The following is a 24,076-nucleotide window of genomic DNA, read 5'->3' on the forward strand; positions in this document are numbered from 1 at the left end:
TATTTAATTTGGTTTTATGATAACCACCATTTCCATGGCTCCTTCCCGCAGGGAAATACCTAAACATCTTTTAATGATTGCTATATATATTATAGTTAAAACCAAGAGCTCACTGGCTGGGGAACTGCAGCAGAGGAGCCAGGTTCTATTACCTTGGTGCATTTGATATTCACCACGCATTAGCCTCCGGATTCCACGTGCCACCTTGAGTAGTTATTGGTTGGAAGCACAATGGAGCAAGCCAAACACATTTGCATTCCTAAAAATGGATAGTTAGATCTTATTTGACAAGCTTTTAGTTACCAAGCAATATGTCACAGAATTGCAGAAAAACAGGCGCAAGAGAAAAATAATTTTGCCAAAATTTCAGTTAACTCAGAAAGACAAACTCTCTGTATCCATTAAAGATCACTGGGAAAACTGCATGAGGAAGGAAAGAAGAAAGGAGAGAGAGAAGGCAATATGGATCATGATTCTGAAAACCCAAAATTATATTAGAATTACCACAAAACTCCCTGCAGATGTGTAGCGAGTATTCTGAGTTGACATCTCTATGTCGTAGGTCTGATGCAAGAATAAAATTGCCAACTTCCTCCATAAAACTGTTAAATACAAAACTAAAGAAGCAAAAAGCAGGAGATTGCACACACTTCTAACCAACTGTAGACTCCATCCACTGGGCCTCATCCTTAGAATCTGTTGAGAGAAATTTGAAAATATTATAACTGAATTGGAGTAAATCAGAACCAATTTAGGATTGTGTTACTCATTATCCTTGTACTAACGGATTCAATGCCATCAGTACCATCATTGAGAGCCAAAATCTAAACTACTGCACCACAAAGTTTTAGAACAAATGGTCTGGGCCTCCAATTCAGTAATTTCAATCACCTCACTTTATGCAATTACCAAATAGAAGCACATTTACACAGGAAGATGAAACTGGTAGTCCTATTGAAACTCTAAGCCCTAGTTTCATAGGCATCTTTTGTTTTTCCCAATAGGGTTCTTAGCTTTTTATTCACTGCCAATCACTCAAACTCAAATCCATTTACAAAAAAAAGAGCAGCCAGGATATGGAAAAACGACATGAAGTTCCTGGAAGCTTACAGGGGAATGGGGGTGGGTTTAAATAAATGCTCGAAGTGATGAAAGATTAAATATTGAGGAATATTATCTCTGGCCAGTGAGTTAGTGGTGGGAAGACAAAGACCCAGCAGTTATACTAGAAATATCTTGGATTATTTTCAGCCAAAGGTTATCATATTATGGAATTTATTTTCCCAAATTCTCATTGGAACCATGCCAGTTAAAACAATTAAAAACAAATTGGAAATTAAAATGTAAAGAGAATGAGAAAATTACATTAAAATTTCTACTGAAGTTACTGTTACTGGCACAAACACAATGGGACAATTTAGTTATCTCAGTCCTAAATTTTCTGTGGTTACACTGGGGCTTCCCAAAAATTGCATTAAATATTGTAAATAAAAGTCCCACTTGTAGTCTGTTAGGCCTTGAGATTCAGAGTACAAGAAGCTTCACATGCAGCTTAACAAACCAACACAAACCTTGTGATTCTGCAATTCCTGGCTGACACATAGCTCCCAGTATAAAAGATATCACATCTAACCACGTTGTTGGTTACATCTGACTCTGGTACCAAGAATCCTGGATTCACTGAAACCTACAAAAGGAATAACAGGAATTATTCAACTGAATTAGAACAAAAATAAAAGTCTGGAACATACAGCCACAGTGATCAGTTGGTGACTAGGCTAGCATAGTACTAATTGGAAAAATCCCAAGGGTCAAATTAACTAATTTCAGCTGTGTTTCAATAAAGGTGCTATACATGGAACAAACACATTCATTCAGAGTTAAAAGATAGCTAAAGCTTCCACCCTTGATCAATGCTTGATGATGTGATGGAAAGTCAGCATTACAAGGGTGAACATTATCAGCAATGCTTAAACTCAAGGTGATTTTAATCTGACTAGCTGGGCAAGATGATAATCAGCCACTCACGTTATACCCTGCCAAACCAACAGAGAGAAAAATTGGATGCGTTTCTTAACAACCCACCAAATTTTATGGTTAAAGTAAACCCTCAGTGTATGGTACCACACATGAATTATCTTGTACGAACAATGACTAGCGCTCTTGAAACAAGGCTCAGCAAAACTCAGCCAACAAGGAACTTCACCTCACAAGAATTAATTGCCCTTGCATCAGAGTGAGTCCATGCCCAGGAAAGTAGAGAGTAGAAAGTAGTACTTATAGTGAAAAAAATGAGGAAGCTTCAAAGCAGAATGAAAAATATCCTTAAGATTTTTGGCGATTCAACTATTTTTGTCATGTTTTTACGGACAAAGAAATGTATATTTTGCACAATACTTGTCTCTCCCCAGGAGTCAGGGATGGCAGAGTAAATTTAAGAAGTAGAATGAGAACAGGAAATCAGAAGCCAGGTCCTAGAAATTGGATTGAGCATGAATCAGGTAAAGATATCAATACAATGCACAGTGTAGGTCCTCAGAGAACTCTACCAAGTTAGTCCACCAGCTTCCCCATGGCAGTGAGCTATGGGCACCCTCTGTAGCTACAAGCTCACTGTTGGTTGCAAGGGGAGTACCAACAAAAGAGTTCAAGAATGGAGCTGTGAGAAGCATTCCTGCACCTAATGGCTCCACAACGTATTAAGTAAAGGATATGAGCAAACTCTTAAGAACCACAGCTTTCACTCATGAAGAAATTGATCACCGCTTTCACAGAACATGCTGTGGTCTTTCACAGACCATCTTGGCAAAGATCATTAGGACAACAATATCCACTCTAATGCCAATATCAGGCAGGCATTGTAAAAACATCAGAAACAGAAGCAGGAGAAGGCCATTGGCTCCTTAGAACTCCTCTGCCATTCAATAAGCTCATGGCTGATCTTCTAAATCAGTGCCACTTTCCTGCACAACCCCATATCCCTTGATTCTCTTAACATCCAAAAACTTATTGATCTTTGTCTTGAATATATATCCTGCATGCCTAATGGAGAGGTCCCGACAAATATGGGGCAGCATAGAAATGAGAGCAGTGCACACAAATCCACCAGATTCAAATCTTAAGCATTCACTTTATGTATATAAATCAGGTGCAGGACCATCAAATTTCTAGGTCAAGGATTCAACAGAAATCAGCTTATTCTAAGCTGAGCTCCAAAGTACAACTTGCGGAAGGCCTGCCATTCCTTTGTTGATGTTAGCGAGGTCAGCAGAAGGGGGTGGGCAGAAATCGATAAATATTTATACAAAGATAAACATGAGCCAAGGTTCTCACTTCTGATCACTGTCCAGTGATTGCAGCTGCAACTGCATGTGGATGTGATGTGAGGACATAATTAGTCTCAAATGGGATTCCATCACAGTGAAATAACCTGCCAACCTTCACTAGCCAGGGTCATTTTTGATGAACAAACACTTGGGCATGGGGGTGGAAGCAAGCCAACATCTGAGTTAGAATCCAACCCTTCAGGAGAGTAAAGGAAACTGAAATAACTTAAAAACAAAGAACTGGCATGCTTTCATCGTCATGTTAAATTCTTTTTGAAAAGGCAGAGATGTGGACAGTCTATGTGAAATTCCTCATACCACATGTTCAGGAGACAACAGCAGCTTGTGAATGCCAATCAAAAGTCTACAGTAACTTTCAGCAGATTTCTTTCCCCCTTTCTATATACCTTGCTGTTCTTGGATGACATACAACTCCATCTGCACAATTACATTCCCAAAGAAAATGAATGAATTAAGATTGTAGAGACTACTACAAATAGATATGGAGCAACAAGAGGTAGCAAAGGGGGAATAAATTCTATGTGTGTCATCGCCTCTGTCCTCTTAAATCAGAATATGTCATAGTCCAAAGGAACAAAACAAAACACAACTCTCTAAATCAGAAAACATTTCCCCCAATATACACATATCTCTGACTCAAATCTCCCACCATTCAAACCAGAGCTAATAACAAGAGTGTAATTTTTTTTTATTTTGCTTCACCAGTTACGAGAACATGCTGTCAGACAGAGCAGATTATATATAAAAAATAAATTCACATAAAATTAAATTCAATAAAAACAAGCTTAATTATTAGATTGCTAATTGGTTCATGAAAATTCTATTCTCCTTGTCTCAACCAATTTTATTTGTTCTAGCTGATAGACTGAAACAATAACATATTGTAATAATATATTCTAAATTATATTTTATTAAAATTTACTCTTAACTACTGAAACAAATAATGAAATGTAGCGGTTGCTACCGCGGAATAAAACAAGACTCTACTCGAAGGATTGCCAAACAGAACTGGTTTATTTTCCCGCCTTGCGCAGGCCCTTTAAGGGAGAATGTTCCCGCCCAAAACAACCGGTAATGACATAAGTCCTACGTCATCAGGACTTTCCCGCGCGCGGGTTCTCCCTGTCGCTCAGAAAGACGAGGCCCGCCGCCAGCTTGGGCCTCGTCGCTCCGACGCCGCGCGACCCGACTGCTGAGCCGGTTTGCCCGACTAGACGGTGAGTCGCCACACAACCCCCCCCCAGAACCGGCGATACAGTCCCCAAGGTCCGTGGGCTGTGCCAGCTGCCGCTTAGGGGGGCGGCCTCTGCGTCGCGGCGTGGCAACCTCGACAGGCTGTTGCAGATCCAAATGGGCCGGTTTGAGGCGGTCCGCCGTGAAAACCTGTTCCCTGCCTCCATTGTCCAAAATAAAAGTGGATCCGTTATTCCGTATGACTCAGAACGGTCCCTCGTATGGTCGTTGCAATGGCGCCCGAGGTGTGCCCCTGCGAACGAAAACAAACTTACAGTCCCGTAGTTCCTTGGGCTGGCAGGATGGGGCTTGACCGTGCCGTGAGGTGGGAATCGGGGCCAAGTCGCCAAGCTTCTCGCGCAGTCTTTGTAGGACTGCTGGGGGTTGTTCCCCTTGGTCCCGAAGGGCAGGTATGAAATCCCCGGGGACAACTAGTGGCGCCCCGTATACAAGCTCAGCTGACGAAGTGCGGAGGTCTTCTTTGGGGGCAGTGCGTATGCCGAGCAGGACCCAAGGCAGCTCGTCAACCCAGTTAGGACCCTTCAGGCAGGCCATCAAGGCCGATTTCAGATGGCGGTGAAAACGTTCCACCAACCCGTTTGATTGAGGACGGTAGGCCGTGGTGGTGTGCAGCTGCGTCCATAGCAGGTTCGCTAATGCAGCCCAGAGACTGGAAGTGAATTGGGTGCCTCTGTCTGAAGTGATGTGGGCCGGAACGCCAAAATGTGAGACCCAAGTTGTGAGCAGCGCCCGGGCGCAGGAATCAGTGGTGATGTCAGTCAGGGGGGTTGCCTCAGGCCACCTCGTGAACCGGTCCATGATGGTAAGGAGGTACCGGGCTCCTCTTGAAACCGGCAGAGGGCCCACGAGGTCGACGTGTATGTGGTCAAACCTCCTACGGGTAGGCTCGAACTGCTGTGGTGGGACCTTGGTGTGTCGTTGGATTTTTGACGTCTGGCAGTGCGGACAAGTCCTGGCCCACTCACTGACCTGTTTGCGCAGGCCATGCCAGACAAACTTGCTGGCGACCAGTCGGACAGTAGATCTGATGGACGGGTGCGCCAACCCATGTACCGAGTCAAAAACGTGTCTCCGCCAGGCTGCAGGGACTATAGGGCGGGGCTAACCAGTCGCAACGTCGCAAAGTAGAGTCCGCTGACCTGGACCAACCAAGAAATCTCGGAGCTGCAGACCCGAGACTGCGGTTCTGTAGCTGGGCAGTTCGTCGTCGGCTTGCTGTGCGTCAGCTAGGGCCGTGTAGTCGACACCCAAGGATAGGTTGTGGATGGTTGGTCTGGAAAGTGCATCAGCAACGACATTATCCTTTCCGGAGACATGTTGGATGTCAGTTGTGAACTCGGAAATGTAGGATAAATGTCTCTGCTGACGAGCTGACCAGGGATCGGAGACTTTGGAGAAGGCAAAGGACAGAGGCTTATGATCGGTGAAAGCGGTGAAAGGCCTGCCTTCTAGAAAGTATCGGAAATGCCGGACCGCCAGATACAGCGCAAGAAGTTCCCGATCAAAAGCGCTGTACTTCAGTTCGGGCGGTCTAAGGTGCTTGCTGAAAAATGCCAAGGGTTGCCAGCGGCCTTCGAGTAGCTGTTCCAGTACCCCACCCACCGCAGTGTTGGACGCGTCTACCGTGAGGGCAGTCGGGACGTCAGTCCTGGGGTGTACCAGCATCGTGGCGTCTGCCAGGGCGTCTTTGGCCTTAACGAAAGCAGCCGCAGCCTCGTCAGTCCAGGTGATGTCCTTGCCCTTACCAGCCAGCAGCGAGAACAGAGGGCGCATGATACGGGCTGCTGCAGGGATGAAACGATGGTAAAAGTTGACCATCCCAAAGAATTCCTGTAGGCCTTTGACTGTGTCGGGGCGGGCAAAATGGCGGATAGCGTCCACCTTGGCGGGTAGGGGTGTTGCCCCGTCGCCGGTGATTTTGTGGCCGAGGAAATCGATAGAGTCAAGTCCGAATTGGCACTTGGACGGGTTGATCGTGAGGCCGAAATCGCAGAGGCGGGAATACAGCTGGCGGAGGTGGGAAAGGTGTTCCTGGCGGTTACGGCTGGCCATCAGTATGTCGTCCAAGTAAATGAACACGAAGTCCAGGTCTCGGCCTACCGCGTCCATCAGCCACTGGAAGGTCTGCGCGGCGTTCTTAAGGCCGAACTGCATCCGAAGGAATTCGAACAGGCCGAATGGGGTGATAATCGCAGTTTTGGGGACGTCATCCGGATGGACTGGGATTTGGTGGTATCCCCTAACGAGGTCCACTTTGGAAAAGATGCGGGCCCCGTGTAAGTTCGCTGCGAAGTCCTGGATGTGAGGGATGGGATAGCGGTCCGGGGTGGTGGCGTCATTCAGCCTGCGGTAGTCGCCGCAGGGCCTCCACCCTCCGGTGGCTTTGGGGACCATGTGCAGGGGGGAGGCCCAGGGGCTGTCTGACCTGCGAACAATCCCCAGCTCCTCCATGTGACGGAACTCTTCCTTTGCCAGGCGGAGCTTGTCTGGAGGTAATCGTCGTGCTCGGGCATGAAGGGGTGGCCCTGTGGTAATGATGTGGTGTCGTACCCCGTGTGTGGGCCTAGAGTTTGTAAACGAAGGTGCCAAAATCGATGGGAATTCGGCTAGGAGCTTGGCGAAATCGTCGCCAGAAAGGGAAATAGTGTCCAGGCGCGGGGCTGGTGGGCTGATTTCTCCCAGGGGATAGATCTGGAGAGTGCTAGAGTGGACTAACCACTTCCTTCGCAGGTCGACTAACAGGTTGTGGGCCCGAAGGAAATCGGCTCCTAGGAGTGGTCGGGCGACGGTGGCAAGGGTAAAGGTCCAGGTAAAACGGCTGCCGCCAAAGTGTAATTGAAGCGTACAGGTGCCGAAAGACCGTATCGTTGTACCGTTGGCGGCATTGAGTAGAGGACCTGGTGGCCTGTCACGAGTGTCACGGCCTGTCGGGGGCAAAATACTGACCTCCGCTCCAGTATCAGCGAGGAAACGCCGTCCAGATTTCTTGTCCTGAACGAATAGGAGGCTCTATCGGCGGCCAGCCGCCGTAGCCATCAGCGGCGGCTGGCCCTGGTGTTTCCCTGAAACTTGCAGGGTGGGCGGCATCGACGGGCCTCCGCACCCCACCTCTGATGGTAGAAGCACAGCTGGTCACCCGTGTCGTCGTCTGCGTTCCTGGGGCGTGGTTGCTCGGTTGCTGGGGCCGGGCGAGGCAGGCGTTGGGCTCGCGGCCTGGTGATTTGACTGACGGACGAACCGCTCTCGCGCTTGGCCCTCCACAGGACATCTGCCCGGGCGGCCACCTCACGGGGGTTGCTGAAGTCGGCGTCGGCTAACAACAAGTGGATGTCATCGGGGAGCTGTTCGAGGAAGGCCTGTTTGAACATCAGGCATGGCTTGTGACCCTCGGCCAATGCCAGCATCTCATTCATTAGGGCGGATGGGGATCTGTCCCCCAGGCCATCCAGATGAAGCAGGCGGGCGGCGCGCTCACGACGGGAGAGGCCGAAGGTCCGGATCAAAAGGTCTTTGAAAGCCGGGTACTTATCTTCCTCCGGAGGCGACTGGATGAAGTCTCCAACCTGGGCGGCTGTCTCCTGGTCCAGAGAGCTAACCACATGGTAGTACTTCGTGGAGTCGGAGGTGATCTGCCGAAGGTGGAATTGCGCTTCGGCCTGGTCAAACCAGACGCTGGGCCGAAGTGTCCAAAAGGTGGGCAGCTTGAGGGCCACTGCGTTGGCTGCTGCGCTGTCGTCCATTTTGCGGGTCCAAAAGCCGTTTGGACCGTCGGGGTCACCAATGTAGCGGTTGCTACCGCGGAATAAAACAAGACTCTACTCGGAGGATTGCCAAACAGAACTGGTTTATTTTCCCGCCTTGCGCGGGCCCTTTAAGGGAGAATGTTCCCGCCCAAAACAACCGGTAATGACGTAAGTCCTACGTCATCAGGACTTTCCCGCGCGCGGGTTCTCCCCGTCGCTCGGAAAGACGAGGCCCGCTGCCATCTTGGGCCTCGTCGCTCCGACGCCGCGCGACCCGACTGCCGAGCCGGTTCGCCCGACTAGACAGTGAGTCGCCACAGAAACATAATTTTGCAGTTTTGAATATAAAAAAGACAGGAAGAATAAGAGAGAGTTGAATTATTGCCAAGCTCTTAAGCTTCACCTTTCATCTCCCTCTTCATTTTATCTACTACACTTGTTAATGTTACTCTTGTTTACTCTACCACAATAACTTTTCTAAATATGAAATTTCTGACTTGATAGATCGTTCTTTTTGCATTCTCCATTTCTTTTAGAAACATGAGCACCATATTTTAATCACAGTCTAACAGCAGTCTGAGTAAAGCTTAATGAAAGAATGAAACTATTCATTGTCCATTAACTTATCCAGTTTAACCAACTTGTGTATTAAATCACATTTTTTGAGAAGCCAAGGTCGTAAAAATAAAATTTTTAAAAGTAAGTTATAATTAATGGTATTGAGCATGAATTTTGAAAGGTGAGAAATTGTAGGAATGACAAAAGACAGGTGTTGAACCATTTTGAGATCCTGGGACTGAACTTGTTACAAATGGTCCAACAAGTCTAGACTTGAACACAATGAAAATGTGGAAAAGAATCATGTTCTAGGACAAGGAAACTGGAGCTTTGCATGAGCATGGGAGAAAAGTGCAGAGTCCTGCTGACTGCAATAGGACAGATAAAATAAAGAGAGAGACACAGACTCTTAAAGAGAACAGAAGAATGCAGGAGATGCAGAATGAGAATTGGCAGCTGGAGTGAGAGCATGGTCTGTTGCAGACAAACTTGTGCTTCTAACCTGTTTTAGTGAAACTGTCGTAATGGTAGAGCAGATGACATGGTTTCAGTACCTTCAATATGTAGTTGCCAGGAACAACATCTGTAATGTCAATCCACTGACAGTCAATGTCCGCGTTGTATGTGTCATAACACCCAGGACCTAATCCCTATTAGAAAATGTGAACAATTAATCAATGAGTTACAAATACAGCTCTGGAATTGTGTTCATGTTAGTTTTTTGTTTAAGAAATCACGGCCAAAAGCCTCAGCTCTCAACTTGGTCTGTAACAATTAGTGGTTGGAGGTTTAAGGAGCAAGGGGGTTAGGAAAGGAGGCAGGGAACAAATCAGCCTGAATTCCCATGCTCCTGATTACTATGCCACATGGCTCCTGTTTCAAAACTGTGTGGGTCTGCATCTGTATGCAAACATATTTTGGGTAAAAATTGAATCAAATTTGACTCTGATTGCTTCCAACCTCCACTGATTGTTTCCAGAGTCCAAATTTGTTCATGAAGGACAACCAACTTGATGAAATACCAACAACCTTTCAACGGTACCCCACACCAAACAGCAACTTTAAGAAATGTAAACTGAAGCAGTTGGGTGACTGGGAAGGAATTCAGAGAACACCAAATGAGAGCGTAAAAATTATTTAAAGAATCATTAGTGAAAAGAGGCTATCGCCCAGGTGCAGGTTAGGAAGGCCTTACTTGGAGCCTGTGACCCATACTTGGAAAATTAGTGAAGGTTACTAATTACCTTCCCCATAGCACCAACCTAACCCCTTCTTCACAACATTGTCTCTCCCATCAAGAAAAATACCAGCAATTCAAAAACAGTCAATGTAATTACACAAAGAAACACAGGCTTATTCTAAATGAAACTGCGGTGTGCCTAACACTCCACATTTGGCCATTAAACTGCAAGGATGCTCCCTGATAAGCACAGAATGATGTGGCAGAGGAGGAGGTCCATCTTTGTGTGTGCAGGGGCTTTCTGCTATATCTTCAATAAACTGCATTCAATAAATAAATATTTTCCAATAAACTGCGTTCCCCACCTCTTTACCCTTTCTTCCCGAAGATATATCCAATTCTCCTTTGAAGGTTCTTGCACAATCTACTTCTATCAGTAGTACATGGATCACTACATAAAGCAATGCCTCCTCACCTGCCCTCTGGTTCATTTGCCAATGATTTTATTCTTGTAGAGGAGCTGAGTGCCACTGTGGATATGAATCAGTTTTCTTGGTTACCTAAACCTAATTGGTAAATTGTTTTTAACTAGCTTTTATGGTATCATGGAGACATTATTCTGAGTAAGAGGATGTGGATGTATTCCTCATCTCTCCCTCCATGGACGAGTCACCATTCAAGTGGTCCATAAAGGCAGAGGCAAAGAAAGTAGGAGAATGATGGAGACATACTGTTGCATCAAAAGAGTGTCATCTGTTAATAATATGTTACAACCACTTGTGGCGCGAGAGTCTCAACACACCAGAACTTGATTGTTTTATAACCTAAAGACATCAATAAGTATCTGATAGTTGGTGCATGTTCAAACCACACCACCTGCTGCATCATTTTACCTGAGTATGTGCTGTGCAAGCGTATCTCCTTCGGATGCCAGGGTCACACGTAGTGTCCTCTAGACAGAAGCTAGCTTTGTGTCCTTGAGCGACTTTCCTGTGTGAGGTCGCCTCTAACAGGTCATAATGGCTAAACTGATCCATACTGTGATAGTGCCTGAAGTGAAAGAAATTCAACAACAAAATCTTGCCTTCATGAGACATCTTTAGTATAGGAAAACAGTGTGAGCTGTTTACAGGAGGGTTAGGACGGTACAGCACTGGACAGGTCATTTGGCCCATGATGTAAACAAAACAGGAAGCAACATTTTATAAGGTTATAAAGCATATTCAAGCGGAAGCTGGCTCAAAGATGCATAAAATCCAAGGTCATACGATGCATAATGCAGCGCAAATTAGTAATAAAATAACAACCATATGCAGATAAGCCATAGGATGGTCAAAGGGAATAATGGAGGGTGAAACACGTGAAGTAGGACTGCCTTTGTAAAGCACACCCTTTGCTTGATTCATGTTACAACTAACTACAGAATATTTGCTGTAACTATTAACTTCCTGAAATAGAAGTGTGTTTAATTTATGCTGGTTTTGTTCAAAGTGTGTGAAAGTTTAATACAATCCCAATCCCTCCTTTAACATTGTTCCAGGACAGAATAGACCAGCATCAACGCCTACCTGAATGTGTATTCCAAAACATTAGTAACCTTTCTCAATCATTGACTGGACCTTGCTCTATCAGTAATGATTCTTATCAATGACAGTGACCTTTCCCTGCACATTATGTCACTGAAGCATCCCTAAGGTTCAAAATGGTGGAAATCTATTAAATTTTTAACAAGTAGAGTGGTTTAGTAAAACACTTCTTTGTTAAAGATTGACTTGAATTAAAGACTTTGCTTATCATTCTTATCTTAATCTTAATCATTCACCAAATAAGCATGCTAGTGAAATTTAGTGGTAGTGGGATAGTACTTCCTGGCCATTCACATTTTAAAGCAGACATAAGCATGTTTGTGTGCACTAGGAGAAGCACAAAACTGAAATCTACTCAAAGCTTTGCATTTTTCAGTCATCTGTGGAAATAAGGCTTGTCATCTCTCCAGTAGTACCTTGGCTTTGCCACTCGTATGAACACTGCTGCTTTTTCTCAGAACTCAATGTTTAAATATTCATAACTCGTCATATTTCTTCACAAGTGTTTAAATATGAGAATGCCAAAACTCTTGACTGAACACATAATAGGCAGGACCACATTGCAGTGATGGTATATTTGATCTCGATGAATAAATTTTGATTGACCCTGGATGAACTATTTAACTGTAATCTCCTGCAGTCATACACTGTTCCATTATGGAATCAGGAAGAAGTAATAGAGAGGATGATCCAGGTGAACATAGGTGACCAATTCTTAAGTAACATGTGGCTCAACAAATACTGACTTTCAAATGATCTCCCAACCCAGACTGCCCTGCTCTCCGGCCTCTAGAAATACAATGAGTGAATAAAGAAATGGGAAAGGTTTTTTTATTTTCCACAGGCCCATGAAGAAAACATTGAAATGAAAAGCCCAGTAAAACATCACCAATAGGACATAATAACGATTCTATGTGACCACAGGGCCTTGGCACTCACCAGTTTGAATCCCAACCCATACAGGGCAATTATAGTGGTATTAGTAGCTGTACTGCTAAAATGTTCAGCAGGAGAAGGCTATCCAAGATGAGTCACTTATCAATAAAAAAAATCAGCCAAATGTTTACCATATCATAGAAACATGAAGCCTTCCTAAAAAGAATAAGTGACCACACTGTTTAATAGGATGAAGTCCCTGTCTGAAGCAGCAGCAATATTTAGAATCGTAAATTGGAAAATTGCTTTATTGTCACATGTAGTGAAGTGAAAAAACTTTGTTTTGCATGCCATTGCTACAGATCATTTCATTACAACAGTGCACTGAGGTAGTACAAGGGAAAACAATAACAGGATGCAGAATAAAGTGTTACAATTACAGAGAAAGTGCAGTGCAGGCAGACAATAAGGTGCAAGGCCATAACAAGGTAGATTGTGAGGTCAAGAGTCCATTTTATCATACTAAGGGACCATTCAATAGTCTTATAACAGTGGGATAGAAGCTGTCCTTGAACATGGTGATACATGCTTTCAGGCTTTTGTACCAACGAACAGTGTCCTTTTGTAGGTTTGTTGTTAAGCATCCATTCTTAGACTGCCTGACTGTGGGATTATGTGGAAGCTGGAATCTCACCCTCTTCTCTCTCTGTCCTCTACTGTTCATTAAAAAGGGAAAAGGGAGACTTCAATGCAGCAAAGCTATGCACCATCATTAGAAAATGAGATAAGGCTTTACTCATCTTTGATGATGATGCCACACATCTTTCCATAATGTAGCATTCTGCATCATTTTTGACTGAATTTTATAAGCAAAATCTTGTTTGGTAATAGCTCTTAATAGCATAGTACAATACTAACAATAGTCCAAAGGATCCAATCTTACCACAAGCCCAATTATCTGTAGCAAAGGTTAAGATGGCCATGTTTAGATCACACAAGTGATTACTTCTCTGCATAGAAAATAGCTCACATACAACATACTTACTGGTGACAACTGTGCCATTCCCAGGTATGGCGTGGCCTGTTGGGGAGGAAGTCAGCAGTTCCTTGATTCTTGACCCTTTGTGGGAACCTTAGAAGTACCCTAATGCTGAGGTCATTCACTCTGGGACTATATGCAGACCTAAAGCAAAAAGACAGACATGCTTTAAGCATAGAATTATTTCCAAAAAGCAACTGTTATTTGAGTAGGATAAATTTGAGCCAACTATTTGAAAAGCATCTCATTTCCCAACATAATTATACTTAGCTGAAATAGCAACAGTTGTACAAGAACAGAAAATGTAGCCAGATGCAAAAGCATCCAGATGTAGACATAAAGAATAAAGCAAGGAAAGATTTTTGTGGTTTGAGTCCTCACCTTTGCTAATGAAAGTGAATTGAAAACTTGTACATGAGACATTGAAGTAAATGAAAAACAAGACATTTTAATTTAGTAATGAGAACCTCAGTATCCAATTCAGAAATTATCAAACACACCTGGGCTAATTTTTTGAGCAGTAACTTTAAGCAGATGAATCAAATTGCCTAGTCTGGAACTTGTTGGATGCCATCGGAGTTAATGGGTTGAAACTGATAATGACCCCCACTGTCTGAAACTGAATTGTCTGATGTAAAAACTAATTAGGTGGCAAACTAATCAATAAGTATTTATACTGGGACACTCAATTTATTCAAATAAAATTGAAAGTTTTACACTGTGCCACTCTTTGATGGCTGTGCAAGATTCATAGAGTGAATTGAGTGAAAAATTGTCATTACTGGGTAGAGAAGATCTGGTAAATTGGTAAATTGGTTTATTATTGTCACACGTACCGAGGTACAGTCAAAAATGTAGTTTTGCATACCATCCATACAGATCATTTCATCACATCAGTATATCGAGGTAGAACAAGGGAAAAGCAATAACAAAATGCAGAATAAAGTGTTACAGTTACAGAGAAAGTGCAGTGCAGGCAGACAATAAGGTGCAAGGCCATAATGAGGTGGATTGTGAAGACAAGAGTCCATCTTATTGTACAAGAGGTCTGTTCAATAGTCTTATAACAGCAGGATAGAAGCTGTCCTTGAGCCTGGTGGTACGTGCTTTCAGACTTTTGTATCTTCTGGCTGATGGGAGAGGGAGAAGAAAGTATGTCCGAGGTGGGAGGTCTTTGATTACACTGGCTGCTCTACCAAGACAGTGAGAAGTATAGACAGAGTCCATGCAGGGGAGGCTGGTTTTCATGATGTGCTGAGCTGTGTCCACAACTCTCTGCAGTTTCCTGCGCTCACAGGCAGAGCAGTTGCCATACTAAGCTGTGATGCATCCGGATAGGATGTTTTCTATGGTGCATCAATAACAATTGGTGAGGGTCAATGGGGACATGCCAAATTTCTTTAGCCTTCTGAGGAAGTAGAGGCACTGGTGAGCTTTCTTGGTCATGGCATCTATGTGGTTGGACCAGGACAGGCTGCTGTTGACATTTATTCCTAGGAACTTGAAACTCTCAACCGTCTTGACCTCAGCACCATTGATGTAAACAGGAGCGTGTGCACCACCCCACTTCCTGAAGTCACTGACCAGCTCTTTTGTTTTGCTGACATTGAGGGAAAGTTTGTTGTCATGACACCATGTCACTAGGCTCTCCATCTCCTTCCTGTATTCTGACTCATTGTTATTTGAGATTCGGCCCACTACAGTGGTGTCATCTTGCCTGAGAAGATGGCTCCAAGCAATTTCCATGCTTCATTTAGAGACAACAACAGTTTTACTCTAGTCTTGGGTCTACTAAGTGGCAGCAATATCTCACTTGGCCTACAGTGCTAACTGAAGTCAAACATGCAACTGACATCAGTGCTGTGAAGTAATGCACCTTATACGTAGCAGACTATAGATGTGAATCATTTTAATATACATATAAAATTCCTTAATCTGAGTTTTAGCACTAAAATTAAAAATGTTGAAACTTTGCCAAAGATCATGATCTGAAATGTTAACTCTGTTACTCTCTCCACAGATGCTGCCTGACCTGCTGGGAATTTCCAGTATTTTACTTTTTTTTATTTCTGGAATGTTGTTCTGCTGCAAACCTGTACTGTACTGGGCCCAGCAGACTGTGTAAAGGAAACTTCACTCTGCATCCTGTGCATCACCTGATGTCCTCGGTGGGACAGAGTAGAGGAGAATCAACTCATGCTGTGTCTGACCCTCGGAGTATTTGCTGCTAACACAAGGTGCATGATTTGAGAAAATGTCTCAAGCCCAGGCACCAACATGTCTTTCTGAAATGAGCATGCAAACAAAAACATTTATAAAATAAAATGTACTACATTTATTTGAATAGATACCTGATTCACCTCACTATTTGTGTAGATCACGTGTATCAAAACAGAATTAATTTGGTTGAGCTCAAAATATTATACTTTTTCCTTGAACAGCTCACATGTTACTTTGAAAGAAAAAATCTTGTAGTTAGCACCACAATATCTTGTAATAACCATATTTACTTTCCCAATATTCAACTAAATCTGGCAGCTACAAAGAGCATCTGCGGTTTGGAATGGAATTTTGGCCAGAGCATAGTGGCTATAAGAAGCTATAGAAGAAACAGTGAGCACTTGTGGTGCAGAAGCACACTGAGAAGGCAAATGCACTTGTGCCAGTATACTTACAGCAGAACTTCTTGTAGCAATCAAACCTTAAATTCTGCTTAACAACTGTCCACAATTGTCAAACACACTGAACCACAGAGTGAATGGAGTGCAACATTGTGCCCTAAATACTCCACACAGGACACTCCAGATTACTACTTGACCATAGAACTCAGGCACTGTTACTCGAAGAGAAAAACCTATTATGAAAGTGAAAGCTCCACAGAAACAAGAGACCTTGGAGTTTTAATTGGGCATTTTCATGGGCTGTGTGTGTGCTGGGAGTAAACATCCTCCTCTAACATTCTTTTATTCTTTCCTATTAGACCGGTGATGTGCCGTTTTTCGATTGAGATATTAAATTGAGTCCTTGCCTGGACTTCAATTTAAAGAAGAGGAAATTCTTCCTTTCCCTTGGTCAACAGTTATCATTGAACTAACATCACTACAATAACTTAACTATCAAAACTCTCATTGCTGTTTGTGGCTCCTTGATGTGTGCAATTTAGTGACTACCTTTTCCCAAATCACATTTCATTGGCTTCGAAGTATTTTGGGGATATTCTGGAATTATAAAGGGTGGTCTCAGCAGGAATTTAAGACAGAGCTCAGCAGTATCAAAGCAGTCTCATTGGCTCATCTCCTCCCTCGCCATCTTTACAAAGTTGCTGATCTCTCACACTATGAAGCGTGGTCCATTACATAGCAAAGAAGTGTAACTGTGATACAGGAAGAATTGGTAATTATGCTTCTAATGAGCAAAGATTTTAGGAATGTAGTATGTAAGGCACCATAATTTGTGGCTGACTGCTTGCTAATTTCTACTTCAATAGACTTGAATCGCTTTGGGCCAAGTCTGACTCACGAAAGGAAATTGCCAATGGCCAAATCAAACTTAATTTTGCTTTTCCAAAACCTCACTAAAGGCAATTAAAGAGGTAAAGAGGTTGGGCATCCAAAATTGAACACACAATAAACAAACTGTGGTGAGATAACACATTTTTAAGAAAACATGCCTAATCTCTAGCTGTAATGTTCTACAATAAAATGTCCTTCTCCTGCTTTCTTTCCAAAATTTTGGGGTGATACAGGACCAGTCCCTGTGTAAACCTAGATGATGAACATTGGTCATATATTCAATTGCATAGGAATCACAACCAACTATAATCAGCCTCCTTCTCCTCCGCCCCACCTCCACATCAACTGCACCCCAACTCCCACCTCCCAGCTCACCTGAAATCCTGCAAGGATATCTCCACCAAAGTTTGGAACTGGACCTTCTGGATCCCCATCTCACTTCAGATATCTGTGCCAGTCATATTACTTACTGCCACCTTTGTTAAAGTCAATGATTGTAAAATATTGCAGCATTGTTACTATGTTTGACTCAGTATTTTGTTTGTTGTGGGTTACCAACATTAAGATGATACTGTGAAATTGTTCAGCCAAAAGGAATATGCGATTCCTTTGATAACTTCCCTTATTTCAGCACTCCATTATTTGATAAGGAATGCAACATTCCTTTAAAAAAAGGATGCAAAGGATTCAATGACAAGGTAACGTTGTGCAATTTGGTAGCTCCCTATCATAGAAATTTTGGGCCAAATTTTTTTTTGTTTTCAGGTATATAGATTCTCTTCTGTTATAATTTCCATAAAATTACTCTTTAAAAGTCCAACTCAATTTTTAACATTACTTTTGTAGTCCTAGCTCTTTTAAGTAGAAATTTGTTTTTTTTCTAAAGCAGAAAATTATGAGTTTCAAACTGAAATAATTCTTTGGAATGTAAGGGGGACCTGGAAAAAACATGGCATGATGAAGAATATACAATTCATAAAATTTATATCTTTCATATGTGAGACTTGGCCCAGTTAGCACAAAGTGATCCAAATCTTCTGAAGTAGGAATTAGCAAGCAGTCTTCAATAGCCAGCCATGCAATATCAAGTCTTCTATGTTACATTCCTAAAATCTTTGCTCAAAAGAAATAATTACTAATTACTCCTGTATCACCTGCTTTTACAGTTTTTTAGCTACTTGATGAACCAGACCCCATAGTGTGAGATATCAGTAACTGTAAATAGATGAGGAGATGAGAGGTGAACCAAGTATAGCTGTTCTGCTACTGTTACACTTTGTTTTAACCCCTGGAAGAAAGCATTCCCTATAATTTCCCAGGCACTTCTGAAATACTTGAAACAGCTACTGCCATAATATGGGAAAACACAGTCACTAAACTACGCGCAGCAAGGACCCACAATCAACAATGAAATTTATGATGATAAACTTACTTTAGTCATGTCAGCTGAATGATAACTGTTAACATGGGCACAGGGAGAATTTCCTGACTCTTCTTTAAACTGGGATCTTTATATCCACCTGAAGGGCAGATGGGGCCTCAGTTTAATTTGTGATAAGGGTTGGGGGGAGGGGAGGGGGGGGAAGGGTGATCAAATTCAGCTGTGATTCACCACGCAGCTGAATAGCTGGCCAATACTCACCATCTAGGTCTGCACATATTTAAGTCAGGGACTGAACCTGTACCACATCAAAATTCAGAAAAAATCAGCAAGAGAAAGAAAAACATTTTATCACACATCAGTGATAGAGATTAAGCACGTTTTCTTAAAAAAAAGCATTGCCTCATCAAAGCTCACGGAGCTCACTTTGTTGCATGTTTAAGTTTGGATGCCCAACCTCTTTAATTGCCTTTAACAAGGTTTGGAAAAGGAAAATTACATTTGGTTTGGCCGTGAGGCAAGTAGCTGCCATCAATCCTAGTTCACAATACTCAGCTGTGTTGGTCAGTTCCAAAACAGAATACCAGCTATGCACACTTAATGCCAATCATAATTGCCAATTCTCAATGCAATAGCTGCCACATAGCCAGACAGATGTTCCTTATGTTGTTGCCATGTCAGCCAACAGTTTTTCTTCTCTTTATTTTGTCCCTTTCTGGGCAATATTTCTTTTGCTTCTGGGCCTCCTCCAAAACCTCTTTCAATCTGTTCGATATGTCATGGCTGTTCATTCAATCTTTCCCCTGTCCATGCAGAGAAGGAGAGGGAGGAAGTGAAGACAGACAGAGAAAGTGAGGGGAGGCAAGATTTTAGAACTGATTTTCTTCAACAAAACATTGATTAATGGAATAAAGACAAGGGGGAAGAAAATATTGTCACAGGGTGTACAAGTAAACACATTTTAAAAATTATTCATATAATAGTGTTTAATGTTATTTAAGAATTTTAATACGCCACTAATAATGTTCATGGGTAGATTTTGTCACTGCTGCACTGTACAACAGCTGGTAGCAGGTGAGCAGTGGGCAGTGAGGGACAATGGGCAAACCCACTGTCATCTGTTGTACACTCTGAAGATCTACCCCAGAAGATTTGGTATTGCACCATTAATATTTCTTTATATTTTCATATCAATGCCATTACATCACAATGTATGGGATAAAATAAAGTGGCTGGTCAATTCAAGGGAATTTTCCCTGGACTTTGGTTTAGTCCTTCACTTTGGACACTTATGATATTTTTTGTTTTCCTTGTGTTTGATCTACATTGCAGCAACAGAACAAGACCTGTCCAGTTCCTTGCACAATGGGCATTCTAATATAGCTGCATAAACTGCTTCAAACACAGTGAATTAAGTGCATTTTTGAAAGAAGAAGGGTTTAAGGCAAATTATATGAAGGCAAACAATGAGGCAGTGGTGGGTAGTTGGGAGGATAGGAAGAGAATTCTGGAAATGGAAAGTTATATTGAGCTACAAGTCCCAAGAGACTTCTGCAGTTTTAATAACCATCGCTTGAGCAAAGAGATTTTCCTCAAGTAAATGCCTGAAATACAACAATTACTATCAACTTTCTGATGACAATGTTCAATGGACTTCCCACTCACAAACTATATAAAGAATATTCAAAGGCGCAGTAAAATTAAAAAGCTTCAGCTTCAACCCAAGCTTCAACCCAACTTGAAACTGTCTATAGAAGAAAGACAGTATTGAATTTATACAAAGCCCACCTAACTCACTATAAGATTTAGTCGTACAGTTTCTTTAATTGCTTCTCAAATGTTACACAGGTCCTTCACAGCGGTAATGGAAAATTACAGGAAGAAAATACATTGACTCTGGCATGAGAACACTCAAGTAACAAGAATATACTTTAAAGAAGAGAAACAAATATGAATTAAACCAATATGTTTTTGTAATAGGTAACACAATATCATAAGTCTGAACTATGGTTTAAATTATATGTGCAGATAAAATGTCTGGATTCTGTATCTCAAGAAGTCACAAGCACTCCCTATGGGATCTGAATAAGATTTACATCTGTGATGTCTGATCATTATTCTGACCATGAGATCCAATAGTTCATTACCATAATTGGTGTATTATACCTTGAGAGACAATTTTCTTCAGCTGCACACCTCAGTGCATACATATGCACCCTTTGGATATATACGGAAGCTTGAATATAATATGGATCAGGAACTAAGTCAGGAAGTCCTGGAAAAGAAGTAGAAACATTTTTGTAGCGATTTTCTTCTTAATCACTTGTATTTTGACATCACTGGCTGCAAGATACATCATCACTGGCATCACCTTGAAGTTTTATAAGTCACAAACATGTTCATCAAACCACTAGTGGATTTTGCCAATAGCTGATGTGAATTAATTTTCTTCAATTAAGTCTTTAACAAAAATACACACTTCTTGTGTCCCAATGTGCAAACAGATATTTCTGGGATGTTATGATCCAACCTTGTGTACGGTTTCAAGCCCAACAGGGAGACTGAGGAAGAAGATCTTATGGGTCAACTAATGGTTTTTATTGATCATTAAAATCCAGCACCTTAGCAATATCTTAACAGTTTCTTGCATATGTAAGACAATAAGATAGGTGGAGAAGTGGACAGCTGGCTTCGAATTATGTACTTTGGCATCTGGTTTTCAGTAGTTTCTAAGTGTGTCACAAAAAACTCCAACACAACAAGTAACATCTTGACATGCGGAGATTGCTATGAGGCTTAGAATAAATTCCCTACGTGTGTTTGAAGGGTTCTTCTAAACTCCTGTCCAACAGTCCTTTCTTAACACAAAAAGACAGATTATCTGGTCAATCACTTTATCTAGCTTTTGTGAGATCTTGTTTTAATTGGCCATTCTGCTGGATATGGAATGCTTCATTCCATACTGTATGACTCATTCAGACTGCTGTTGCTTACTACGTGCGGGGAATGTCAGTGCTGGAGCCAATTGCCCTCAGTAATAACCTGATTTCATGAATGAAAGAGAATGTATTATTCTTAACTAATTGGAGAGCTTGGTGAAATTTAAATGTATAAATGCAGTGATCCAATATTAATGAAAATGAATTTGTTAATTTTATATCTAATTTGATTAGATCTATCACCAGCCCAGTCCATTTCAGATAGAAAAGAGCCAATCATGCATAATAAAGCCCTTACTCTGTTCAAGTCAATGTGGGTTATAGGTAGGACAGAGTAGCCCAGCAATGCCATTCTGTTAATTCTGTTCTTGATCCTTTGAGTATACTGTGATGTGTATTTTTCATTCACCAATGATACCTATACAACATATTTTTCCCCTCTCAAAGCTTCCTTCCTTATCTTACTTCTCTCCTCCAAAGAGGGACTTCATGCTGAAGCTACAGGTTTGTATGTGGCACTTTCCAGCAGATGTAAAACTGCATTGGCTGGTTGTTTAAACGTGGCAACCTTCAAAGCCAAGGCAGAAAACATTCCTCATCTGTCATTGTGCAGCATGTCTCCAGTGGATGAAGTTGGACAGTGATGGAAAACAGAAATCCTCAATGTGATTTATTTTGTGCTTTTTTGGCCAACGATTCACGGGTCCCATTGTTGCCTTCCTACAAGTAAAAGCAAGACTCAGGCTTGAAGTTGGGACCACCTCCAATTGTTTGATCTGGTCTCACACCAGACATCATTTCTCCCAGAGGCACTGGGTAACATAGAAGGCGTCATCAAAACAGTGATAACATCCTTTTGTGTTTATTGAAGGAAAGAATTCAAACCATGATGACAGAGAGACAAGAACATATGCCAGGATTGTGTTCATTCTGATTACTGGCACAAAAAGCAAACCGAGATGTTCCCAGAACAGTCAGTTCCATGTCCTGTTATACCGCACGCAACTTTCCTGACACCAATAATCTGAGCCGCGTCACAGAACAGTTCGCTCTCAATTTAGAACTTTCCATTGCTCTTGTCAATCGGCCATCGCCCTGCGACTCTAACCTTGTTTCCCTCTGCACGGATGCTGCCCGGCCGACTGAATATTTCTAGCACTTCCTTCACTACCCACCGCCCATTGACTCCATTAACAGATGTACCGCCCGATGTGGGACCATCCGAATCCCCCACGACCACCGAGCCAGTTAACCCAGTCAGGACGCGAGCTGGGATTTTATAAATGGTGACAAGGAGGAGAAGGTAAATCAGGCAGAATCCCCACTGTGGAGAGGAGGGGTGGGATATTTCTCACGGTGGGCGAGATGCAAAAGCAGCGGTGATGGATCGGCGGTCAACACCTGTCCACCAACTCCCGCTGCATTCAGGTTGAGGTCGGATAGCCGGGGTGTGACCTCAGGGTGTGACCTCAGGGTGTGAGCCTGGGTGAGTTATCAAAGGACACCAACGCACGGAGCTTAACCTCGGCGGGTCAGAGAGACGGATAGAAAGGGCTCCACTTAATTACGATTCCTTTGATATTTGACTTCCTCCACTTACTGTTCGAAGTACAAGGAACACGCCTCACTTTCCGCTTCCCCACACCTACAGGAGGAACTCACCGTTCTGGAAGTACCTGGTCCCAAACCCCATCCTCCTCCGGGTCCCGGGCCAAGAAGATTGTGAGGACGAAGAGTAGAAGTCGTAAAACACGCTGTTCCCGTTCTTGAAGGGATTCCGCGGATCGTCCGACTGCAGTTCGGCCGAACCGCGAGCACTTGGCACCTGTATCCCCGGGGAGACGGGGCTGTAGCCGGAGCGGGGATTCCCTCCTTCCGGGGGGATTCCCTGCGTGAAATTGACAGCCCGGGATCCCGGGAAGTGGCGGGGCGCCGCCATCCTCCCGGGACGCTGCGGATACCGAGGCGGCTCACGAATGGCCCCAGACGGGACGGCGTTGAGCGGGTAACGGGAGGGAGCCCGGCTGCTCCTCTGCGGCCTCTCGACACCGCTGCTCAGGTAGACACTCTGCTGCTCCGCTCGGCTGCGGTGGACAGCCGGCCGGTAAGCCGCGCCGCTGTTCAGTAAACTGTACACATGCCCGTTATTCTGCCATTGAATCTTCTGCCTCCATACCCCATTCGCTCCCACTTGTCCCTCCACACGAGTCCTTCCACTGACCAAAATCCAACAGCAACAAACTGCGAGGATGTTTCTCATTGTCCTTTACACGGTTAGAAAAAAAATCTAAGTCAAAAATAATTGTGATCTACCAGTCCCGACCAAGATCCGCAACACCTGCTCTTTACAGTGGGACAGAGGGCAGTCAGTTTAACTAAATGCTTGTGTACCTTACATCAAGTTTGCTCGGGCTGATGGGCTCAGATAGATTAACCCTTTGAACACGAGACCACATTAGCAGCGACCGCCGAGGGTGTAAAATGAGCTCATTGTACGCCCTCCCGTTGGAGTTACAAAGTGAAGTTTACGCACCGCTTGCAGTTTTAAGTTTCAGTTGGGAATGTCAGCGCTGGTGGTTCGCAGCGCTTTGATCTCGATCGAATGTTGATTTTGGAGTAATATATTTTAATAAAAGAGATTGCATTTGTCCCGACCCGAAA

At 43.2% G+C, this 24,076-nt stretch overlaps 1 protein-coding gene across 1 annotated transcript; it reads right to left on the reverse strand.

Annotated features, from left to right (window-relative positions):
- Positions 1-240: 240 nt before the first annotated feature.
- Positions 241-23,712, reverse strand: LOC127582511 (protein-lysine 6-oxidase-like). The gene is made up of 7 exons (XM_052037833.1): positions 23,078-23,712; positions 20,643-20,751; positions 13,590-13,727; positions 10,976-11,132; positions 9,457-9,552; positions 1,572-1,687; positions 241-696 (listed from the first exon to the last, which is right to left on the reverse strand). Exons 1-7 carry the CDS (start codon positions 23,673-23,675, stop codon positions 690-692), a joined length of 1,221 nt encoding a protein of 406 aa, XP_051893793.1. The 5' UTR covers positions 23,676-23,712; the 3' UTR covers positions 241-689.
- Positions 23,713-24,076: the final 364 nt, after the last annotated feature.

Source organism: Pristis pectinata, chromosome 24 (assembly GCF_009764475.1).
Source record: "Pristis pectinata isolate sPriPec2 chromosome 24, sPriPec2.1.pri, whole genome shotgun sequence".
NCBI classification, from domain to species: domain Eukaryota; kingdom Metazoa; phylum Chordata; class Chondrichthyes; order Rhinopristiformes; family Pristidae; genus Pristis; species Pristis pectinata.